This window comes from Anolis carolinensis, chromosome 4, assembly GCF_035594765.1.
Source record: "Anolis carolinensis isolate JA03-04 chromosome 4, rAnoCar3.1.pri, whole genome shotgun sequence".
NCBI classification, from domain to species: Eukaryota; Metazoa; Chordata; class Lepidosauria; order Squamata; family Dactyloidae; genus Anolis; species Anolis carolinensis.
In genome coordinates, this window is record NC_085844.1 from 166597793 (window position 1) to 166623167 (window position 25375).

The 25375-nt window shown below is 39.2% G+C and overlaps 3 protein-coding genes across 6 annotated transcripts in view; 1 reads left to right on the forward strand and 2 right to left on the reverse strand.

The window, feature by feature from the left end:
- srsf11 (serine and arginine rich splicing factor 11) overlaps positions 1–10628 on the reverse strand; it is a 28963-nt gene extending 18335 nt beyond the window's left edge. For 2 of the 4 annotated variants that reach the window (XM_008118423.3, XM_016996493.2), the window contains exons 1-3: positions 10236–10627; positions 4383–4516; positions 213–322 (exon numbers count right to left, since the gene is read on the reverse strand). In XM_008118423.3, the coding sequence (XP_008116630.1) occupies positions 213–322; positions 4383–4516; positions 10236–10363 (372 nt within the window). In that variant the 5' untranslated portion in view covers positions 10364–10627. Of the gene's footprint in view, positions 1–212; positions 323–4382; positions 4517–10235 lie in introns of all 4 variants that reach the window. The other 2 variants (XM_008118422.3, XM_003225833.4) reach the window with 2 other exon arrangements.
- lrrc7 (leucine rich repeat containing 7) overlaps positions 1–25375 on the reverse strand; it is a 645519-nt gene that overhangs the window by 327809 nt on the left and 292335 nt on the right. The window lies entirely within an intron of this gene.
- The window catches only part of lrrc40 (leucine rich repeat containing 40), a 35208-nt gene continuing 23989 nt past the window's right edge, over positions 14157–25375 (forward strand). The window contains exons 1-4 of the mRNA XM_003225840.4: positions 14157–14531; positions 21767–21948; positions 22942–23015; positions 24468–24597. Of these exons, the coding sequence (XP_003225888.3) occupies positions 14378–14531; positions 21767–21948; positions 22942–23015; positions 24468–24597 (540 nt within the window). The 5' untranslated portion in view covers positions 14157–14377. The remainder of the gene's footprint in view (positions 14532–21766; positions 21949–22941; positions 23016–24467; positions 24598–25375) is intronic.

Genomic DNA, 25375 nt, shown 5'->3' on the forward strand with positions numbered 1-25375 from the left:
ACAGGTCTAAATCAGGCTTCTTCAACCTGTGGCCCTCCAGGTTTTTTGGACTTCAGCTCCCAGAATTCCTGACCACTGGACAAGCTGGTTAGGGCTTCTGGGAGGGACAAACATCTGGAAGGGTGCAGGTTGAAGAGGCTTGATCTAATTAAACCAGCACAATAAGCATATAATATACCATCTATTACATACCACAAAATATGAAATCTTACCTGAGAAAGTGGGTTGGGGGTAGGCAGGAGTCCACCACCCGGCAGAAGACCTGCCACAGCATTAGCTGGAGCCAGGAGTGACAGAGCCTTAGTCTCATCAGGAATAACTCCTGCAGAGAGACAGCTTTGCATTAGAAGACACTCATCAATGTTCTTTTAATTAAAAAAAAACCACACACAAATACACCCAGAAAATGTCTCCCTGAAACACCACCTGAGTTTGCTGAAAGTACTTATGTTGGCTATAATACAATGTTTGATCTCTTAAAATTTTATCATTAATTTGTATGTCAGAATGAAACTTCAATGTGTGAAATTTGACTGTTCCTTTTTCTCTACAAAAGGTTAAGTTCTAGAATAAAAATAGCACAATACACACTACTTTTTTGTTAACACTGCCAAGATTTCATCACCTGTACTCGATTTTTAAGTCATGAACCAAACGTAAGCAAGCACAGTCGGTTCTCCAGGGGTGTGCTCTCAACTTTCAAAAGCTGTATTATGAACAACGACTCGTGTCGGCTGCTTCACTATAAAGCACACAGAAAAATCAAGATACACAAGACAAAAAAAGTTTGATTTAGGGGTTAATAATATGGTACAGTTCACTAAGATTTTTTTACACCTACCATACAATTTTGCAAATCTTAAAAGAAGGTAAGGAAATATGTAGGGCTTTTGCTGACATGTCACATGGATGGGGAGGTTTCCACAGAGCTCCAAATATAGATTCTGCATGTGTATCCAGGGGTATGTGTTTATGTAAGCACCTAAAATGTGGCACATTCCTTACCTGTGCAGTAAAGTACATGCTCCAATGTGTGTCATGCTTTCTGTACCAAGAATGCAGCTATGTACTGTTATTTCAGAAGAAACATCTAATCTACAGCCTTGTGGCTTGCTAAGTGTCTAGTTTTACTGCCTATCCTTAAAAGAGAACAATCTTACAAAAGGTCCAACGTGAGACAAACAGTAATGCTGATTGTTGTTATTTTAACCAACAGCAAAAGCCCTATACATATGGATTAATCTGTTAATGTGCCCAAGCCCCCAATATGAGAGTTTAATAAGATAACTGTACTATATATTCGCAAATACCAGTAGTGTTTCTGCAATACATATTTAAAAGACTGCATCTCATCATAAAACATACAATATGTACAGGGCACTTAAGAGAAACTGGATAAGCTGCAGAAGAAAACTGTTGGGTGGTATTTTCAGCAGGGCCTGGTATATAGTTCAGGCTGAACCAGGGAAAAGAACTGTAAAACACAACAACAAAAAAGAAAAACCACTGTTAAATAAAGGTAATGGTTCCTTCCACCTATACTGAGAAGTGCCGATAATATAAACAAATGTATAATACACAGCACTGTTATCTTTCTTCTGTCACTGAGCTGTCATAATTTCAATACCAAAAGTTATGATGGGAAAAGGAGGGAGAGGGAGGTCATTTAGATACAGGGCATTAACGCATCAATATAAACATATCTATAGAGATCATGGGATAATTTTGCATGCAAAATTATGTCTCAGAGGATATTATTTATGCTTACACACATTTAGTGCAACTATAACATTTCTGGCATTTAACTAAACATCCTCTTATCTTGAGACACCTCACAGAAGATCTGCATCCATTAAGTAGTCATGCATTTGATCCTCTCATTTTTAGGAAAAAAGTTATTCAGAAATAAAACTACAATTTTTTAAAGAAGCAATGAGGCCCCTCACCAGTTAATTTTCATGCGTCAAGAGTTTTTTACTGCTGCTTTGTTAGAACCATGACATACTGCATGAATGTGTAGAAATGAAGAAAAAGAAACAGACAAAAGAAACAAACATTAACCAAAGAACCTACACAACCCCACCAAAGCCATTGTTAATATTTGAGTTCCTTGAAAATCCTTGAATTTAATAGCAAAGTTTACAATTCTATTTTTCTTACCGTGAACTTTGTGTTAAGTCTATAACACAAAGCAACAACCAACACCAAGATATGAATATGCTTAGAACTGTAATGTGGCTGATACAGGTCTATGATCAACACAATGCAGTATCTGAATGTTTTGAGTTAGGCAATGTCAAAACATATGACCAGAAAAATAAAAACTAGTTTTAAATTCAGTGGAGTATTTAAGAATGTACTTCAAAGCCTAAGAGCCATCCCACTGAATTAAAAATATCTGACTGAACAATGCTTAAGTACCTGGCAGAAATTAAAATTTCGAAGAGTGAAGCCCATCTACTTCCATAAACAAAGAAGAATTACAAGAACAATGAAGACATTCAAAATGGTATACCATTTTGACACAGTACTGTGTCCAGGATTATAATCCTCCACAAACTACAAATCTATGAAGATCCTCAACAAAGGAGATTCTTATGTTATGTCTTTGGCTGATATTTTACTGCCACATTTATGGGTTATGTAACATTCTTGTGCAAAGAACAAAATAAAGAGGAAGCTATTACATCGATGATACTTCAATCTATGATTTAAGTCCTTAAACACCACTTTACCAATACAACATTTGCCACTGATTAGGGCCAAAGTAGGTATGACAGTAGCAGCCAGCCCCAATAACATAAAGAGGATCAATATCAACAAAGGTAACACACCAGTGAAAGGCTCTGAAGCCTACCCCAACCTGCTGCTTATCTCTCCCAAGCCCCTTTCTGCAAGCAGAGAACACATTTCCAGCAATGACACTCGGAAAAAGGGGAAAAAGGCCAGACACAATAAGGAAATTAAGCTGCAGGTATAGGTAGGATTCTGCACTCTTCACCCATGCACCAATTTTACAGTTAGATGGATTTCCACATCACCTTCTATGAAATTGGGATACCTTCATGTTTAAACATACCACCACTGTCACATCTATTTTGTCCTTAAATAAAAGCTATCTCAAAATATCACCCAAAACAACATGGAAATGATGAAATTCTTAAATAATAGTTTTTGGCAGGCATTTTCGAAAGGATAGTGATTAGAAGATGATTATACTGATTATAGTTTCAGTTAGATAGTTAAATACTTTAACACTAACAATTAAATCCTGCCGTGCTTGTCCGCATGCTGCATTTCTCTGTCGTGTTAATGTGCAAACAGACTTATTCCAAAGAAAGTACTGTATTTAAACACTGCACTTTGATACACACCATGCTGCTTAAATCCTATTAACTCCAAGGAGATTTAGCAACTTATGTGTGTAGGAAGACAGTGCAACACTGTAAATATTTTGCTGTGTTTGGTTGATTTAAGAAGATTACTACTTGATCAAGTTCTGCCCTTGAAATAGTAGTGATGGAATCTATAGAAGTTCAACAGAACTTGTTAGAAGAGCAGTCTTCTTGTACAGAATTATATTATGTTCCCAACCCTGGTCATTGTTTTTCAAATTACTGTAACAGCCTAAAAATGTAAGAAAAAGAAGAGAAAAAATGTTGTTAACAAGTGATTACACCAAGAAAACACTTGGGGGACTTGAGTGCTTGCTGGCCTTTAGTTAATGTCTAGAATCCCCTGTAGCTGCAGAGGACCCCACTGTTTCAGTCATCTGGAAGGGCCTTTGCATTTGCCTTCTCCACTATAAAATCACACACACAAATAACAGAGAGAAGAGTATATTATTTAGTGAAATTCTAGAATATATTGCAAGGTTGAACAAGAAAATGTGGAATAAGATCTAACACCCAGTGCCCATATAGCACCTTTGGAGGTATTTTCTGGCTAAGAGATGAAACCCTTGGTGTACCAGAATATGTAGAAAGGATAAAGGTGTCAACTGAAATAGACTGAATATGCTGTATAAATGCCAGTAAATTTCCAGCCCACTTTTAGAAGAAAGACTGAATAATGGTCAAAATAGGCCAGATAGTATAAAGCCACAACTGAGGGCACCTAAGGAAAATAAATACCAAAGAATGCTGCTTAATCATATTAGAATTCTTACAGTCTCTCAAAAAAAGACTGATAGGCAAGTTTCAGATGTTGTTGGATGGTTAAATATCTGGTTTGTTTTGCAAACACGAAGTAGATATGTCAGTATACCAAGGGTTTTAGAAATGTAAATATAACTGAGATATTTTACATGCTAAACTTCATGCTAATAAACTATATCATGATTTATTCTCCATTGTTCATAGATCATTAAACAATTCACAAACCTTCTGCATATGGTACGACTATCAATGCTCTGTCAACGAATACAGTATTTGTCAGATGCTGAGCCACAACTGCGGAGTCAGGTTCTTGGAACTTTACAAAACACACACGTGAAGAAACAGGCAAAGGAGAGTCACTGGAAAAAAAACAGTAAGAATATTAGGTGACAAATCTACAAATACAAGAAAGTCTCTAACTTAAAATGGAACTGAAAATGAACTGTGGCAACGTTTTCATTTTGCACTACTGGAAGCGGTAACTGTTATCAACCTGCTCCAACAGCTAGGATTTGCTTGTTACCATTACATGAAACTAAAAGCGGAAATAAATTAATAGTTGTATACTATGCAGCTACTAAGTCATAAATAATTGCACACCATAAGATATGGTTTGGCCCAGGCTATTTAAAGGTCAAGATCTTTCTGTATAAGCATGCCTACAATCTTCAGAGAAGGCCTCTTGGTTTCAACACCTTCCTGGGCAAATTTGTTGGAATCAAGGTATCTTTTAGGGAGCTGATGTCAAGCTTTGCTTTTGTTCTGTTGACAAGTGAAAACTTTCTTGTTCTGACAGGTTTCTTGAAATGAGCTGCAACTGAATTTTAAAGCTGAGGTGTTTCCCTTATTTTTATATTGTCTTTTAAAGACATGTAAATACATATAATTTTATAAAATGTTTAAAGTTTTTTTAGACTACAGGTTGAATATTCTTTATTAGGAATTCCTAGTTCCAAAATACTCTGAAATCCAAAACTGTGGTCCACATTGGTGGTTGAAATAGTGACACTTTTGTTTTTTAATGGTTAAATGTCCACAAAATATATTTCTTGAACAAAATTATTTTTAAAATTGCATAAAATTACTGTCAAGTTATATGAACAATGTTATATTATAAAGTATGTATGAAACAAAGGATTTATATATTGATCTCCAAGATACATCATAATGTACCTATATGCAAATATGGATATTCCAAAATGGAAAAAAAAAAACCTGAAATCCCAAACAGTTCCTGTCCCAAGTATTTTGGATATGAGTTACTCAACCTGAAACTTGTATATCTGTTTTACTGATGCTTTTGTATGTGTTTAATTGGTACTGATGTTAATGTTTTGTAAGCCACCTTTTGTTCCAGTATGAGAAAAAGGGTTTGATAGAAATCACATAAATAAAACAATTAAGAAAACAAAAGTATAATTAGAACAAAAACCCAGTAATGCATACTTTAACAAAACTGATAAACAAAAACTCAGAAGAAGAGACATCTAGTGGCAGTTGCTGAAAATTCACAATTCATTCGTCTCTTCATTATTTCAAATAGTGCTCCATGAATTCTAAAAATGGAAACAAGTAATGCAATGCTATATTTCTGGAATCTGCCAACCACCTAATACATTCTTCTCAGAGAAAGATCAATGTGGAATGAATTTTTTTTCAGTCCACAGAAGCTGCTCACAGAATTAATTATTTCCCACTATCTTCTAGCATATTTAGTAAGTGCTGTTTCACAATGAAATATGCTGCGTCGGAGAATAAAGGAGTCTCTTCTATTATGTTTTTAAGGCACAGGATGGCTGCCATTTGCCATGAGCTCCTTAAAGGATAGTTGTGTTAGTTAGTTCCAGTGTGAAAAGGAATCTACTGACATTGTAGGATTAAATGATTTTTCCTAGAATGGATTTTAACTCATTTCTTTATATTTTTATACATACATACATACATACATACATATATATATATATATCTGTAAGGGGAAGGACATGTTATGGAGTTACATCTTAAAATATTTACAATCATGGAAGGAATATATTGAATAGATTTTTGAATGGATCTGTACACAACATTTAAATTTCATTAACAAAGCAATTCTATACTTGTTTACTCGTAAACAGGTTATATTATGTCTAATAAGGCAACTCCCAATCTCTAGTACAATTTTTCAATATTTTAGCCTACATGTACTTTCTGATGTGCATACTTCACAATCAAATATCCCTTCATTTCTATCAAATATTTCAATTTAGCTATTAGGAGGATACTGGAAGACATATTCTGAGATTTGAATACATCATGTAAGATTAACTACATATACTTTTCACAATCTCTGCTTACGAAATATAACTTAAATATGATAAAATTAAGTGAAATGTGGCACGAGTTTAGCCACATGAAAAGCACCAGAATTTCGCAATTTGAAACTCCTTGAATTACATTCTGGGAGAAAGACAGGATATAATGTCCATAACTCAATAAAGAATGTGTTCATCTATATTTATAATACACTATTATAATTGTATATTTATATTACATGTAATACCGTTTTTTCCCAAAAATAAGACAGTGTCTTATATTAATTTTTGCTCCCAAAGATGCACTAAGTCTTATTTTCAGGGGATCTCTTATTTTTCCATGAAGAAGAATTCACATTTATTTTTGAGCTAAAAAAAACCCCATTATATACTGTACAGTAGTTGTCATCACAAACCAGCATAATCAGACAAACTGTGAATCCTATCATGAATTTCTTGTTACTACCATTATTTCCATGTACAACCATCTATGGTACGTACATTTACCAATCCTGCATGCTCTGGTCTTCTATTTGGCGGGCATGCTTCCAAACAAAAACTTTGCTAGGTCTTACTTTCGGGGGAGACCTTATATTTCGCAATTCAGCAAAACCTCTATTAGGTCTTATTTTCAGGGGATGTCTTATTTTCGGGAAAACAGGGTACTACTAACAATATAATGTTATAGTACAATATAGTAATATATAATGCTTATATTGTGCTATGTTAATAATATAATATATTGTATGTATATATAACTTGTAAGCTGCCCTGAGTCCCCTTCGGGGTGAGAAGGGAGGAATATAAATGTTGCTAATAAATAAATAAATAAATAAATTTATTATGGCGATTTCTATGCCGCCATTCTCCTGGACGGACACAAGACGACTCACATCATATTTTAAAACATAAATATAAACAATTAAAAACCGTAACCAAACAAGTAACAGAAGTTCAACAATCCCCAAAAACCTTCCGTATTATTAAACATTAACAGTTAAAATCAGTCTACAATTCCCCATTCTTCTGTAACCATAAGTGTCTGGCTTCAGTTAAAAGCTGCTTCGAAGAGGAAAGTCTTCATGCCTTTCCAAAATGTCATGAGGTTAGGAGCTGATCTAATTTCCTCCGGAAGCGAGTTCCTCCCCCGAGAATGTACCTTCTCTAGTGACTTTTAAGTGCATGTTGGCCAGGGACTGTGTCGAGATAAGGGTCTCCTTACTATACCTTAGAGGTCTATTTGGCCTGTATGGGAGGACACGGTATCTCAAGTAACCTGGACTGAAATCGTGTAGGGCTTTATAGGATAAAACTAGCACCCTGAATAGGGCCCGGAAATGAATCGGGAACCTGTGGAGCTGTTTCAACAGGGGAGTGGTGCGCTCCCTGGAATCAGCTTCAGTAAGTAAGCTGCTGTTCTCTGGACAAATTGGAGTTTCCAAACAGTATAGCTTTGATCCTTTACATAACCAGTACAGTGATTTCAGATAGTTATATCTGTAGTCCAAAACATCTAGCACAGTGCTTCAAAACATTTGGTCTTCCAGGTGTTTTGGATTTCAGCTCCCACCATCTAACAGCTGGTAAGCTGGCTGGGATCTCTGAGAGTTGAAGTCCAAAACAACTGGAAAACCAAAAGTTTTGAAGCACTGATCTAGTAAATGGAGAATGCAGTCTTACTTTAGTGAGAAAAATAAAGTGATTTATATATTTTTCAATTTATGAAGCAGAAGAGTATACTTAGAATTTCAGTCCAAGAACACCTTGTCCATATTAAATGATCCCACAAATGCAAATCTGCACAATAACATCAAGCCATCCTATCTCTCTGATAGAGTACTATTATAGTAGTTCATTAAGCTATAAAACCAAGGATTCTATTGGATAAAAGATTCCGACAAAACATTAGGGAGAATGCTAACAGTCAGAGCAGTTTGACAGTGGAACATAAACTGGCTTGAAGCAGAGCCTAGATGGCCATCTGTTAGGACTGTTTTAATGGTGTCTTCCTGCCTAAACAAGGATGCACTTGGTGCACCGCTATCAATGCATTCACGTTCAGCTCCGTTTTTGGATTTTAAAAAAATCAAATACAGTTGCAGTTTTAATAACTGCTTGTCAAAAAACTCAGAAACAATTTAGAATCCATACACAACCCCTATTCTGAACAAGTCACAGCAAGAACAGGGTCCTCCACTGCATGTTGGTCTTCCTGATACTCAGTGATTACTCATGGCAATTTTCCTGCTTCTTGGTGGCAGCGGGGGGGGGGGGGGGGTATGTTGGACTGGATGGCCTACAAGGTCTCTTCCAACTCTATGATTCTACTGAATGCAATCGTGTAAGAAAAAATGGAAGCTAAGTGCACTTTTTAAATTGATGTTTTTAATTGTTTAAATTTGTTTTAATCGTAATTGTTTTAAATATTATGTTTCTTGGCATCTAATGGTTGCTGATTGTGAGGCCGCCCTGAAGCCCCCCCCCCCCCCCCCCCCGGGCTGGGGTGTGTATGTGAAAAGGATGGAATATAAAAGTCTGAAATAATACAGTAGAGTCTCACTTATCCAAGACTTGCTTATCCAAGGTTCTGGATTATCCAATGTATTTTTGTAGTCAATGTTTTCAACATATTGTGATATTTTGGTGCTAAATTCGTAAATACAGTAATTACAACATAACATTACTGCGTATTGAACTACTTTTTCTGTCAAATTTGTTGTATAACATGATGTTTTGGTGCTTAATTTGTAAAATCATAACCTAATTTGATGTTTAATAGGCCTTTCCTTAATCCCTCCTTATTATCCAAGATATTCGCTTATCCAAGGTTCTGCCGGCCCGTTTAGCTTGGATAAGTGAGACTCTACTGTACTAAATAAGTGCCATAATTGTATACTGTGAAAGGACCCCTTTAATCTTTGTAGGATCTCTGGGGCACGCAGTCAGTCCAAATTTGCCCAATATTAGACCTTTTTGTGGGTCTCCCTGCCAGCCTTTTGTGACGGTTGTTTGTGTAGCTAAATCTCACTTGGAAAACCACACATTCATGCCCTACGCTCCTGAAAAACCTACAGACAATATAATTTATGCTTTTCAACTGAATTGTTATAATGAGTCTGAACTGTTAAATCAGGCTTTGGGCCAACTTGGGACCTCTGGATGTTTTGGATTTCAACTCCCACCATTCCCCCTCACTTGCGGCCGAGGGGGAAAAGGAAAGGGCCTGAGGTTGTTAGGAATGGTGGGAATTGAAGTCCAAAACACCCAGAGGCCCCAAGTTGGCCCATGCCTGTGTTAAACCCTTTGTCTGGTGAAAGTAATCAAGCACTATGAAGCATGTTGTCTGGTGAAAGGAATCGAGCACCATGAAACTACATTCGGATTCACAAGGGAAAATATAATGACGTGTACTACCAATAGGTAGTATTTTAAGTCTTAATTCGTCAAAAGATGGCTCTTGGCCCTAAGTGAAATTTTTCTGTTTAAATGTGTCACAGAAATATCTTGTGAACACAAGTTTTAGGTCTCTTGTCCCAATTTCTGAACTATCCGCCGTGTCTGTGGCTTTTTCCTTCATAAAATGCCAAGGAGACTATAAACTCTTTTTAGAAATCTTGAAATGGGGAAGAAACTGTGTTTCTGAGGGGAACGAACGCTGCCTGGGCCTCGCGTTCACTCGCTCACTCCCTCCCTCCCCCGCCCGCGCGCTGCTCTGCTCTGCCTCCCGTCCAATCGGGGCCTAGCACGCGAGCGCGAGGCCCCGACCAGGCCGCGGCCTTGCACTCACTCGGGAGGGAAGAGGCGCAGCTCCTCGATCTTGCCCAAGAAGCCGAAGAGGGTCCGCATCTGTTCGGAGGTGGCGCTCGGAGAGACGTTGGTGACCTGGATCACATCGGTGCCGCTGCTTGAAGCCATCGCGCTGCCTCCTGCTCCGGCACTACAAACACATCGAGGGGAGGGGGGAGTCAAAAGGTCCTGGAGAACCAGAAGGAGGAGATCGCCTTTTCCGTGACTTTTGTTTTTGGGGCGGGTATGTCCCTCCGCGCTTCCCGTCGGGGTAAAGGACGGCCCCCTTCTCCCGCGCGCCCTTCCTAACCGCCGACGAACGGACGAACGTTCCGCTACCCGCCTGCCTGCCTGCCTGGGCCGCAATATCCCACAACCCTCAGCGCGCCGTGTTCCGCGCCTGCTCAGAAGCACGCCTCCCAACCTGTATGACGCGTATGCCCCTGCCCTTCGAACACTGCAGTGCGCATGCGCAGGTGCCTTCGATCCCGAAGTGACAACAGTGTTGCAGTTTCGTTTATGGGAAAGAGACTGCAATTGCTCAGGAGAGTCGGAGGCGCCAATTACATCGCTGAAGACTAGCTAACCCTTTAAATCACCGCAATGAATACTTCGTGCAGCAAAAAAATTACTTACAGCAGCGACTATAAATCATTATTTAATGTACATTTGATTTGATACCAGCCTATAAACACTACTTGTAGGGTATAAGGTAAAAGTTTTTCCCCAGCGCAGCGTTTCTCAACCTGGGGGTCGGGACCCCAGAGGGGTCACGAGGGAGGGTTCAAAGGGGTCGCCAAATATCATTAATAAACACTCTATTTGTGATGGGCTTAGGAAGCCAAATCCCTCCAGTATTTTCCGTTGGTCATGGGGGTTCTGTGTGGAATGTTTGGCCCAATTCTGTTGTTGATGGGGTTCAAGGAGCGCTTTGATTGTAGGTGAACTATAAATCCCAGCAATTACAACTCCCAAATGTCAAAGTCTATTTTCACCAAAGTGTTCAAATTTGGGTATATTGAGTATTCAATGCCAAGTTTGATCCAGATCCATCATTGTTTGGAATACACAGTGCTCTCTGGATGTAGGTGAACGACAACTCCAAAACTCAAGGTCAATGCCCACCAAACCTTTCCAGTAGTTTTTGTTGGTCATGGGAGTTCTGTGTGGCAAGTTTGGTTCATTTCCATCTTTGGTAGAGTTAATAATGCTCTTTGATTGTAGGTGAACTATAAATCCCAGCAACTACCAAATGACAAAATCAATCCCCCCCAACCCCACCAGTATTCAAATTTAGGCGTATCAGGTTTTTGTGCCAAATTTGGTCCAGTGAATGAAAACACATCCTGCATATCAGCTATTTACATTACAATTCATAACGGTAGCAAGGGGCCGTGGCATTGGGAAGGTTGAGAATCATTGCCCTAACATTAAGACTAGTCGTGTCCAACTCTGGGGAGTGGTGCACAGCTCAATTTCTAAGCTGAAGAGCTGTCTTTGTCCATAGACACCTCCAAGGTCATGTGGCCGGCATAACTGCATGGTGCATAGTTACCTTCTTGCCAGAGCAGTACCTACTGATCTCACATTTACATGTTTTCGAACTGTTGGTTGGCAGAAGTTGGGGCTAACAGCGGGAGCTCATCCCACTCCCTGGATTTAAACCACTGACCTTTTGATGAGAAAGTTCCAAGTTTTTTTAAAAATAGGATCATCAATAGAGGTAAAATTTAGACCTTTTAAGAATATTTCAGACAGCATAAACTGATGTACTCTGTATATCTGGCATTTATTTGTTTACTACATTTATATCCTGCTCTCTCTTGCCCCAAGGGGGACTCAGAGCGGTTTAAAATTTGGCAAAATTCAATGTCGCAGTATACATACAAAGTAATACATAAAATTAACTAAAATCAATAACATATAAATATGAATTAAAACATACATATAAACATCATAACATAAAACATATTAAACATTGCACCAGTCCCATAGTCATCATTTAGCTGCTTCATTTAGCTGAAGTCCAAATACCTGGAGGGCTGAAGTTTGCCCATGCCTGCTGTAGATTCATGGGCTTGGTATAAGACATATAAGTCCGTTTAAAAGCTCTGTTTATTTAGAAGATTAATGTGCTACATCTGACTGCTTTCTACCAAGTTGAATCCACTTACAGGGTTGTGAATGTAATAAGCTCCACACTACCATTTCCTTCTAGGTATTCTTGAAACTCCTTCTGTCATTTCACAAATCCTCAGGCTCTTTCTGGCACTATATATAATACATTTTACCTGCCTCTCCTTGTGGCTCTAGGTGAGGTACAACAGTAAAAACACAACAACATACATACAGCAAAATACATATATCAAAACACACCATTATAAAATACATACACCAAACATGCTACGTAGCTCAAAATAACAGCAGCAATAGAATGTAAATCCAAAACCCTACACATAAGGGAGAACATTTCATTACGCCAATGTAGAGAGTGGGACTTGAATATCCATGGATTTTGATATTCAGGTGGGTCCTGGATACTGAGGGATCACTGTAGATTAAAATCATGATGGCAAACTGATCAGTGAATGAATTATTCAAATAAAGTAGTCAATATTGTATTAAGCAATAACTGAAATATAATCATGCCAGCGGGTCTGAGGAATGGGGCTTTATTTGCCACAGTGGGGGAAATGCCTCCTTGGGGTCTAGTGTCTAGGAGGCATTCGGTACATTTTTCTGGTACACTTTCTCCTAGTTGCTCAGAATAGTATACAATATACAGGCAGTTTCCAAGTTACGAACAAGATAGATTCTGTAGGTTTGTTCTTAACTTGAATTTGTATGTAGATCTGAACAGGGACATTTTAAAGTGTGATTCCAGCTAAAATATATATACTGTATATTTCTAGCTTTGGATATCATAGGTATGGGGTAACACCCCTGTGATGTTTGTTTTGCTGTCTGTGACCCTGTTCAGAAGATTCTTAACAGTCTACTGGCGGGGTTGCTATAAATCTTCCAGGCTGTATGGCCATGTTCCAGAAGCATTCTCTCCTGAAGTTTCACCCACATTTATGGCAGGCATCCTCAGAGGTTGTGAGGTATATTGGAAACTAGGCAAGGAAGGTTTATATATCTGTGGAAGGTCCAGGTGGGAGAAAGAGCTATTTTCTATTGAAGGCAAGTGTAAATGTTGTAATTAATCACATTGATTAGCATTGAATGGCCTTGCAGCTCAAGGTCTGGCTAATTCCTACCTGGGGGAATCCTTTGTTCAGAGGTGTTAACTTGCCCTGATTGTTTCATGTCTGGAATTCCCCTGTTTTCAGAGTGTCATTCTTTATTTACTGTCCTGATTTTAGAGTTTTTTTAAATACTGGTAGCCAGACTTTGTTCATTTTCATGGTTTCCTCCTTTCTGTTGAAATTGTCCGCATGCTTGTGGATTTCAATGGCTTTTCTCTGCATAGTCTGACATGGTGGTTGTGAGAGTGGTCCAGCATTTGTATTCTCAAATAATATGCTGTGTCCCAGGTTGGTTTTTCAAGTGCTCTGCTATGGCTGACTTCTCTGGTTGAGTTAGTCTGCAGTACCTTTCATGTCCCTTGATTCGTGAGGTATGTTGGAAACTAAGGAAGTGGGGTTTATATATCTTTGGGAGAAAGAACTCTTGTCTGCCCGAGGCAAGTGTGAATGTTACAATTGGCCAGCTTAATTAGCATTGAATTGCTTTGCAGCTTCAAAGCCTGGCTGATTCCTGCCTGGGGGAATCCTTTGTTGGGAAGTATTAGCTGGCCCTTATTGTTTCTTGTTAGGAATTGTGGACGTCGAAGTCCAAAACACCCGGAGGGCCCAATTTGCCCATGCCCGCTCTACACCCTCAGCCACAGAAAAGCTCATGAGGTTCGCCGGAAGTCAGAAACCACGCGACAGCCTCTCACTGCTAGGCAGGCGTCTAGGGGCCTCTTTCTTCCCCGCTCAGGCTTCGGGATTTGCCTCAACTGTAGTTCGGAGAGGTCTTCGCGGCCTTTTTCCTTGCGAGAGCGCTGTAGTCAGCCTGAGTCTTGGACTCTCCTCCCTTCCCCTCCCTACCAGACCCGCCTTCCTTCTTCCTGAGCCTGGAGCCAGGCCTAGCTTGGTGATGCCGGGCTCGCAAAGGCGACGGGCGGCGGGGCCGGGCTCCTTGGCCGGCTTCAAATGCGACGCGGGAGGCGGCGAGACGGTGCCGCAGGGCCTGATCCGGGCGGCCCGGAAGAGCGGCCACCTGAACCTCTCCGGGCGGGAGCTGAGCGAAGGTGAGCGGAGGGACGGTAGCTCTCGGTTCTCTCGGCCTTGTCTCGGGGAAAGACCACAAACAGCCTCCATGCGGCCTTCGAGAGGGGGGATGCGTCTACATGTTGCAGTTTGATTAACTGCTGGAGTTCTGGTTTGAGGAGGCGAAAGGCCTTGTAAAACCCCCAGGATTCCATTGCATTGAGCCACGACAGTTCCGAGGATGACAGTCAGTGGTTCTCAACCTGTGGGTCCCCAGATGGTTTGGCCTTCAACTCCCAGAAATCCTAACAGCTGGTAAACTGACTGGGATTTTTGGGAGTTGTAGGCCAAAACACCTGGGGACCCAGTGGTTGAGAACCACTAGTCTAGCTGCATTCATTCTACAGCAGGCACAGGCAAACTTGGGCCCTCCAGATGCTTTGGATGCAGCCCGAGAGTTACCTTCCCTTAGGTCAGGACTGAGAGAGGACGTTCTAGTCTTTTTCCCGCCCTTTCACCAAAAAGCAATGACAAACATTTTATTGCGGTCTAAAGACACTTATTGCATCGTAGGCGTATAGGCATGCCGGTTAATGAGATTAACAGCAGCTGGTTGATTAAATAAATAAATAATAATAATGATAACTTTATGCTTATCTCCCGCCTCATCTCCCCGAAGGGACTTGGGGCGGCTTACATGGGGACCAAGCCCAGTAAAACAGCATTAAAATATGTCAGTATAAAATACATTGCAGTTACAATGAATTAACACATAAAACATTAAGCATCATAAAACATAATTCAGCAACAACCAAAAACCAATAGCCGGGTGCAGTGGGCGTATTCAGAGCTGAAGGCCGGGCTGTGGTGCAGCTGGCTGGTAACCAGCTGCTATAAATCACTACTGACCGAGAGGTCATGAGTTCGAAGCCCGGGTCGGGTTAAGCCTCCGACCATTTAAAAAAAAAAAATAGCCCCGGCTTGCTGTTGACCTAGCAGCCCCGAAAGACAGTTGCATCTGTCAAGTAGGGAAAATTTAGGTACGCTTTATGCGGGAGGCTAATTTAACTAATCTACAACACCATAAAACTGCTCACAAGGAAAAGAATGAGGAAGAACAGCCACCAATGGACGGTGAAGCAACAGCTCCCCCTGTGGCCGGAATCGTGAAGCTGGAAAGATGTTAAAAAAATGCCTCTGTGTCTGTCTAAAACTGAATGTTGTTTGTCTGTTGGCATTGAATGTTTGCCATATATGTGTTCATTGTAATCTGCCCTGAGTCCCCTTCGGGGTGAGAAGGGCGGAATATAAATACTGTAAATAAATAAATAAATAAATAAATAATAGAATTTGTGCAAAATACTACAAGAATGGGGCTGGTAATAAAGTGCAGATGCCAGGTATTAACTTCAGGTTGAAGGGCAATTGTTGAACCAAATTAATCAAAGGCACATTGGAATAACCAAGTTTTCAGGTCTTTCTGGAAGGTGACCTAGATGGGCACTAATCTAATTCTCTGGGGAGGGAGATCCAGAACCGGGGGGCCACTGCCAAAAAGGCCCTCTCCCTCGTCCACACCAACTATGTTTGTGATGGCGGCGGGATGAGAAGAGGGCCTCCCCAGCAGATCTTAAAAGTTCGCGCTGATTCATAGAAATTGCGATCGTGAAGATAGGATGGACCCGAACCATATAGGCGATAACCAGTACCTTGAATTTGTGTGAATTTAAACACACAATTGGGTAAAATTTACAATAGTTAAAACTTCTTAAAGTACATGTTTGCTGTGAACATTGGTAACAGACTACAAGAGGTGCCAGTGTGTTTCAGCTTCTGTCTAAAATTGAGGATTGCTTAATCCTGACTGCCTGAGAAAGAAATTTAGCAACCACCAAGGTCGCGTGGGAAGGTTGTCACCAAGTAGAAACTTCACGTAAAATTTCATCGGACTAGCTAGTAAGTTTTTAAGTAAGGAGTTCATTATATGTGCTCAGACCTGTTTATAGAAACTACATGGCAATAGAATGTGATAGATAGTGGTTCTCAACCTATGGGTCCTCAGATGTTTTGGCCTTCAACTCCCAGAAATCCTAACAGCTGGTAAACTGCCTGGGATTTCTGGGAATTGTAGGTCAAAACACCTCGGAACCCACAGGTTGATAACCATTTTATTCTACTTCCTGTTTGTTACATGGGCCGAGTCTTTTATTACAAGGGATACCCGCAAATCTCCCACACAGCAATTCAGATGGGAGCACATTACATCTTGCTTTGGAAAATAGGTAACGGTATTTGGCCAAAGTCAAGTTCTTCAGATAGTTTGCTGCTTGGAAAGGCCCAACATAATGTATGGACGGAGCACTAGGGGAGCAAGATACATAAGAACAAGAGCACAGCTCACAAAAGGCAATCTCCCACAGTTTGATTGATTGGAGAGCCATGTCAAAACCCAGATGAGTTAAGAGGTCTACAGAAAGGCTGATGGAAGAGGTTTTCTTAGAATTGATCTTAAACCAACTGCTTCTGTACTCATCCTGAGCTAAGTGATGGATCTATAAGCTAAGTGTCTTATTACTTGAATCTGGGGAAGCACCATTGTCAATAAGAGCCTGGTGGTAGGCACTTGAATACCAGCTCAAGATCAGAGTTTTTCGTTTAGGATCCAGTTTGATCCATCACTTATCCAAAAAAGGTCTGGGTGCGTGAATGGCCTTGGAGGCAACATCCCCTTTTGTTCCCTCAGCCCCATAATAATAATAACAACAAAACAACATTTTGCTGAATTACTCATAAAGCACTATGAGCATGGATAGCACTATATAAGTAAGCTGTCACTGTTCTTCTCATTACTATCATTTATTTATATAGTTTATACAAGGCCAAAAGTCACAAAGGAACTTGTTGTTTTCATAATGCTTTGGAAATATTTGACACTTAACATAATGTAACTTTATGTCTCCTATATGATGCAATGGTCTTGTCAATCAAAAGCATAAAAATAAAAATAAAGAATTTATTTATTTCTATCCCGCATTACAAAGCATAAACATGAGCATAATCATTACACCACAAACACATCTAATAAGAAATTATAATACTGGCGATGACATAATAAATAGATAACACGGCACAGTTTATACATTTACTAAAGTTTAAAAAATCTCATCTGCTATCCATTGAATATTGGAACCAGTTTGGGACATTTCAATCACAGTAGGGATGATTAAGATCATAACGCACCTTTTAGAAATGAGAAAAAAAAACTGGGTAATTAGTGGAGGGCAGGATACTTAAAAAAATCTTTATATAAATTAAGGCTGGTATCCTTTTGATCAGAGCTTTCCAAACTCTGTATTGTAGGTTAACGTGTTGACTGCACTTTGTAGACATGCCACATGAAACACAAGGAGAAACCTTTGAGTCTATGTGAAATAAGCAATCATATTTTTAAAAAACACATAAATGACATTTGTGGTGCCCCCATACATTTTGTTATTACAAATTATATATGTGTCTGTATCTCTTATAATGGGTTGGTTTAACCTCCGGTTTGCTATTTTATTTATTTATTTCGTGTCAAAAGCATTGCATAATAAATAAGTTTAAAAGTGATAAAATAAAGGAATCACAAACAGCTAAATAGTTTTGGACCAAAAGCAGGCAACAGCAATCGCATTGTCTGTAGCTTTAAACAACTCCTCATCCATGCATGAGGCAGGGCATTGTGGGCAAGCACACAGTCACACCAGGTGGAAGATTCCTCCAGGTAGTGCCATCTTGCCAGGTTGTCTTTTGATCTGCCCACTCCGCTTCTTAGTCTGTTTAAGGACTTCCAAATTGCCCATTCTTGGTTTGCCCCTGGAGGCAGATCCTCATGGGAGTCCATCCAGTTGGGATTGCCTGATTTAGCTGCCCAGAGGGACACCCTTGCTGTTGTGGGGAAACATCAAGAGGAGTGGTGGTTCTCATGAAGCTTTTCCTTGATTTGAATCTACTGGGAGGGGGCTTATAGTCATGCAGTGGGTGGCTTTCACAATGTTTGACCTTATTTCTCTCACAGTTAGCAGCAACTTCCCGTCGCACATCGGTGGGGGCAATGCCAGCTAGCTTATAGAGTTTATCAACAGGTGTAGGTTTAAGGCATCCTGTGATTATTCTACATGTTTCGTTCAGTGCTATGTCCACCTGCTTTGCATGGGCAGACTTGTGCCAAACAGGACAGGCATACTCTGCAGTTGAGAAAGAAAAGACAAGGGCTGATGTTCTTATTACTTGTGGGTCTGCACCCCATGCACTGCCATTCAATTTCCGCAGGATGTTATTGAGTGCAGCTACTTTGTGCTTGGTGTTCATGCAGTGTTTCCTATATGTTAGTGTTCGGTCTAAGGCAGGGGTCCCCAAACTAAGGCCCGGGGGCCGGATGCGGCCCTCCAAGGTCATTTACCTGGCTCCCGCCCTCAGTTTTATAATATAATATATTATATCATTTTAAATAATATAATATATTGTATATACATATAATATTGATAATAATATTATAATGCTATACAATATAATACTAATAATAATACCATATAATAATATTAATTATATGTTATATATTACAGATAATATTACAGTATAGTGGTATAGTTCAATATAGTAATATATAATGCTAATATTGTGCTATGCTATTAATATAATATATTGTATGTACATACAGCTGCTCTGAGTCCCCTTCGGGGTGAGAAGGGCGGGATATAAATGTAATAAATAAATGTAGTAAATGAATAAATACAGTAGAGTCTCACTTATCCAACACTCGCTTACCCAACGTTCTGGATTATCCAATGCATTTTTGTAGTCAATGTTTTCAATACATCGTGATATTTTGGTGCTAAATTCGTAAATACAGTAATTACTACATAGCATTAATGTGTAATGAACTACTTTTTCTGTCAAATTTGTTGTATAACATGAAGTTTTGGTGCTTAATTTGTAAAATCATAACCTAATTTGATTTTTAATAGGCTTTTCCTTAATCCCTCCTTATTATCCAACATATTCGCTTATCCAACGTTCTGCCAGCCCGTTTATGTTGGATAAGTGAGACTCTACTCTAAATAATTTTCGACTTAGGCTCGCCCAAAGTCTGAAATGACTTGAAGGCACACAACAACAACAATCCTAATTAATTTGACTATCTCATTGGCCAGAAGCAGGCTCACACTTCCTATTGAAATCCTGATAGGTTTATGTTGGTTACAATTGTTTTCATTTTTAAATATTGTATTGTTCTTTCATTGTTGTTGTTGTTTTGCACTACAAATAAGACATGTGCAGTGTGCATAGGAATTTGTTGGGTTTTTTTCCTCTTCCAAATGATAATTCGGCCCTTCCACAGTCTGAAGGATTGTGGACCGGCCCTCTGCTTTAAAAGTTTGGGGACCCCTGGTCTAAGGTGACACCAAGATATTTAGGATGGAAACAGTGTTTGAGCTCTTGGCCTTCCCAAGTAACTTTCAGTTTCCTGTTGGCTTCACGGTTACGTAGGTGGAAAGCACACACTTGTGTCTTGGCAGGGTTAGGCTTCAAGTGGTTCTCTTTGTAGTAGCTGGAGAGTAGCTGGTTTTCAACTGTTTGCTATTAAAACTGAATTATTTTGTCACAAAATGATACATGTTTAAATAGTGTGCCACCAACACAAAATGTTTAGCAAGCTCTGCTCGTGATATGATGATGTAAGTTGGATTTACACCATTGCAACTCACTTTGGTTCTCAAGGGGAGTCAGCAACCAGAAATCACCTTTTAAGCAGCATAGTCTCCCCCCCCCCCCCCCCACACACACAGCCATTTTGGAGGCCCCATCGACACTGCCTGCATTTCAGTGCAGATTGAAATGCAGACTCAAACTGTATGAGTCTATACTGACCATATAATGCAGTTCAGTTTGCAGTTCAATCTGCATTATCATGGCAGCATAGACGGGGCCTCAGGGCCCCGTCTATGCTGCCATATAATCCAGAATATCAAGGCAGAAAATCCCACAATATCTTCTTTGAACTGGAATATATGGCAGTGTGGACTCAGATACCCCTGTTCAAAGCAGATATTGTGAGATTTTCTGCCTTGATATTCTGGGTTATATGGCTGTGCAGAAGGGTCCTCAGTTGTCAGACCAAGGATTTCATCAGTGATGTGTCCAGATATTTTCCAGTGGGTGGACACATTGCAAAGACATCAAACATTTCTCTACATTCATCTCTCCCAACAACATGGAAATGGCAATATCAGGGGCTGTGTTATTTACAAGGCGAATTAGGAGGAATTAGACGAACTAAGAGGCACATGCTGTACTTATGCCCAGGTTTTTAAAGTAACTGATATGTTTTTATGTTGTTTCATGCTGTTTTATGTTGTTTTATAGTATACTGTTATATTGTTTTTAATTTCATTGATTGTTTTAACTTATGTTGATGTTAGGCTCGTGCCCATGTGAGGCACCCCGAGTCCCTTCGGGGAGATGGAGGCGGGATACAAGAAGTAGTAGTAGTAGTAGTAGTAGTTGTTGTTTTTATTATTAGGTGTGTCCCAAAAGTAATGAGAATGATTTTTTTTGCAGTACAGAAGGGCTAGGAAAGGAAAATGGGGGTTGAGGCAGGTGGAGGGGGAACCCAGGCATGCAGTTTGACCTTCCTCAGATGAGTCTACTTTTTTGTAGCAAAGTGTGTAGTCACTTTTGTATCTTGTCACAGGCAAAAATGCAGAAGAATCTGGAGCAGCGTCTTACAACTTCAAGACCTAAGAACAATGTGGCTCATTGTATGAAAACTGTTCTCAATGCTTCCTCATGCATCGTACAGCCCTGACTTGGTTCCCTGTGCTATCTTTTCCCAAGCTCAAAATCCACCTCAAAGTTGAAAATATCCAGGCAGCTGCAATGAGGGTTTTGAATGATATCTCAAGTGAAGGCTTCCTCCACTACTATATAGCAACACTTGAATATTTGTTCACAAGAAGCCTATTTTCAAGGGGATAAACTTTAATTGCATTTATGTTTAATATTTTTTAAAATCAGTCTCACTGTTTTGGGGACAGACCACTTAACTATTAGAAATGACGTTTTGTGATGTGCACATGTCTCCTGAGGTAGGATCTTGCTGCCAGTGTTTTCTTTTCTTCTTGGAAGGCTACATCAGTGAATGATTTCAAAAGATTGAAGTACTAATGACAGCTGAAGCATGATTCTTTAGTGCCCTGGTTTATATATGTATATGTCACTTTTATGTATGTAGTACCTCTGCATGTATGGCGGATCAACTTGGATACTCCCGAAGAGGCCAAGCAGAATCTTTCCTTTGGTGGTGCCGATCGGTGGTGGGAACAAACGGATCTCACCAAACTAATTTTATCTTCTAACAAACTGAAGTGTCTTTCTGATGATCTCAAACTCCTGCCTGCACTCACTGTGCTGGATGTGAGTACAAAAAATATGTGAAATCTGCTTTCATATTATATAATGTTCTGGTGATAAGTAGGAGACATACATATTTTATGTACTGTGAGTCTTTCTATTGAGAATTTTGATTTTGAGGGCTATGTAATCCTCTTACAGTTTTTAAAAAAGTAAAAGAAGCAATATTGTGGTAAGCATCACAAAGGATTCACTTGGCATATCTTTACATTAGTGAGATATTGTGTTGATGAAGAAGATATTGTGTTGATGAAGGAGTCCCACACTCAGATTCCTACTTAGCCCACTGACCTTAGATCAGTTCCTTGTTTCACTTATAGGGTGGCAAATGAATGCTTTAGTAATGGCTGTGGGGAGATGTGGAAGAGAAGCATAGTAACAATGGTTGACTTTGATGGAGATAAAAGGAATTTTTGCAACTCTTCAGAGGAAATGTTGAATGTTGGGGGTTTAAAGTAAAAGTGTTCCCTTTGTATTAAAGTCCTGTTAAGGTCCATGTGTATCTCACTTAACAATGTAAAGGTGTTCTTGGGTATTCTTCCTTAATGTAAAATTTGGTATCAGAGGAAGAAATAAAAGGGAATTAATAAGCATAGTTTCCTATAACTCAGTAGTTCTCAACCTTTGGTACTAGAAATCCCAACCAGTTTACCAACCTTCAGGAATTGTGGGAGCTGGAGGTCAAAACACCTGGAGGACCAAATGTTGGGAACCACTGCTGTAACATGTAAATGAAAAAAAAAATTCTTAGTATGACCATGCTCCTTTATTTTTTAGTCTCCTTTTCTATGGTATCCTTTAGCTTCACTTATTATTAGCTTTGCCTTTAAATGACACATAGAAGAAAAAGAAACAAATTGAGGGATTCTGTTTTAGGATGTCTTGCAAATTCCTCTCTTGTATATTTGAATTTTCAGAGTCCAGACTTTCTGTCACTACATCTGTCTTAAAATTCCGAGAAAATAAATGTTGTGATAAATGTCTTCTTCATTTTAGATCCACGATAATCAACTGACATCTCTTCCTTTGGCTATAGGATCACTGGAAAACCTTCAGAAACTTAATGTGAGGTAGATATGTTATACAATTGTTAGAAAAAATGTTTATGGGATGAAAACAGTTTGTAAACAGATATTTCCTCCCTAAAAAATTATAAGCTGTGGGGTTAAATCCAACACTGTGTAACACATTCTCCTCATCCGCTCCTATTTGCCACCAATATTTCTTTTTTGAGGGTTTTCTGGCCCTTGACTTGTGCTTGGACTAGTGGAATAGCTGCTTCCCATTTCTGCTAGCAGAAGTACTTCTGTTAGCAGACCAGTTTCATTGGATCATGGTGTGTAGTGTCCTTTGTATTGAGAGTAGTGTTTATTTTAAAAGTGTACATGGGCTGCAAATGTATTAGATCATTGTGCCTGTAACACAAGGTTGTGTATGCAAAAATTGGCTTTGGCCTAAATCTGTTCAGTACCAAATAGATTGGGCCTATCAATTCAGTCAAACATGCATAAATGATCTATGAAGTTCTTATTTGTTCAGCTGGTCTAACATTTGGGCAGAGTTCAGCCCTGGGACAATATTAATCTAATCTTTGCAATCCTTGACCCTTCCAGATTCCCTGCCTGTTCCTTTTCTGGCCAAAATGATTTTTAACTTTGATTTTTAAATGATTTTTAACTGGGATTTTTAAAATATTGTTTATATTTCATTCTGTTTTAATGTTTGCATATTTGTATATTTTAAATGGCTATACTGATGCTTTTATGTTAAGCCTCTTTGAGTCCCCTTTGGGGGAGATAAAGCTGGGTATAAATAAATAATATAATATAAATATAATAATTATAATAATAATAAAAATTGGGAATTTTCTTTCTTGGACGAATTCAGGAAGAGCAAATTGTTTTTAAATAGGTTTTAGGATGTACTGTTAGATATCAAAGCTATCTGCTTTTTAAAATCAAAAGTATTTGGACATGGGGAAGCAGTGGGCTGTCATTGTGGCCCCTGAACAATCCCAAGGACAGAACGATAGCCCTCAATTGTGCTATAGTTAACCAGCTGTGTTTTGGGCCTTGGTTTCATTAGGATGATCAGTTTGCCTTTTAGTCCAGTCCCATGAATGTTTGTTTGGAATATGGTCCATGTGGTTTGATAGAATCAACTCCAAAGAAAATTTGTATGGTCTTTAGCAGTTGTTGTGTTTAACTCAGTAAAGGGTTGTGATGCATTATATTGCTGTAGGATATCCTAAATGTCACGAGACAGCCTTCCATAAATGGTAAACTTGAAAAATATTCCCATTGTTGGGATCTTCATGAGTCTGATACAATTCAAGGTCTGGACAGCAAAAAGCCAGTGTGTTCTCTGAAGGATCCTGTAGATTACATGCCATTGTAACTGCAGGTGAATGTGGGCTGGAAAAATCTCCTTATTTAAAAGTATTCCATTGAACTTTTAATTTGACAGGTGTTTCTACAGGAACCTGATACTAATACATCTCTTTATAATTGTTTTGCCAATAGTCATAATAAACTGACAGATTTACCAGAGGAACTTCTCCAGCTAAAGCATTTAAGGAGTTTACTTTTACAACACAATGAATTAAGTCACTTGCCTGATGAATTTGGGAAGTTAATCAGCTTGGAAGAGTTGGTAAGTGGAGGGCTTTTATACTGATTCATCAGCTTATTCTCAGACTTCTTGACAAGCTGTACCTGAAGTACAGGCAGTCCCCAAGTTATTAACGAGAGGTTCTGTAGGTTTGTTCTTAAGCTGAATTTGTATGTAAGTCAGATCAGGAACATTATACAGTAGAGTCTCACTTATCCAACATAAACGGGCCGGCAGAATGTTGGATAAGCGAATATGTTGGATAATAAGGAGGAATTAAGGAAAAGCTTATTAAACATCAAATTAGGTTAGGATTTTACAAATTAAGCACCAAAACATCATGTTATAGAACAAATTTGACAGAAAAAGTAGTTCAATACGCAGTAATGCTATGTAGTAATTATTGTATTTACGAATTTAGCACCAAAATATCACAATGTTTTGAAAACATTGACTACAAAAATGCGTTGGATAATCCAGAACGTTGGATAAGTGAGTGTTGGATAAGTGAGACTCTACTGTATAAGGGTAACTGCAGCCAATTTAGCCTTGGATAGCACAGGGAAGGGTCAACATCCCTGTGGTGTTTGCTTTCTGTCTATCCCCTTGTTCAGAAGATTTCACTTCTCTTTCTGTCCCTGTGATAATTAGATTTTGAAAAAATTGGCTTGTTGTGGAAACAGGGATTGGGCATAAAGTGGATAATCTTCTCCCTATGATAACTCTTTCAGGAGTCAATTTCCCATCCTAGATTCAGATTTTTCTCTCTTCCTATTGTCATCCCCTTTCTTAACAGTGAGTCGTTTAGAAGTCATATATT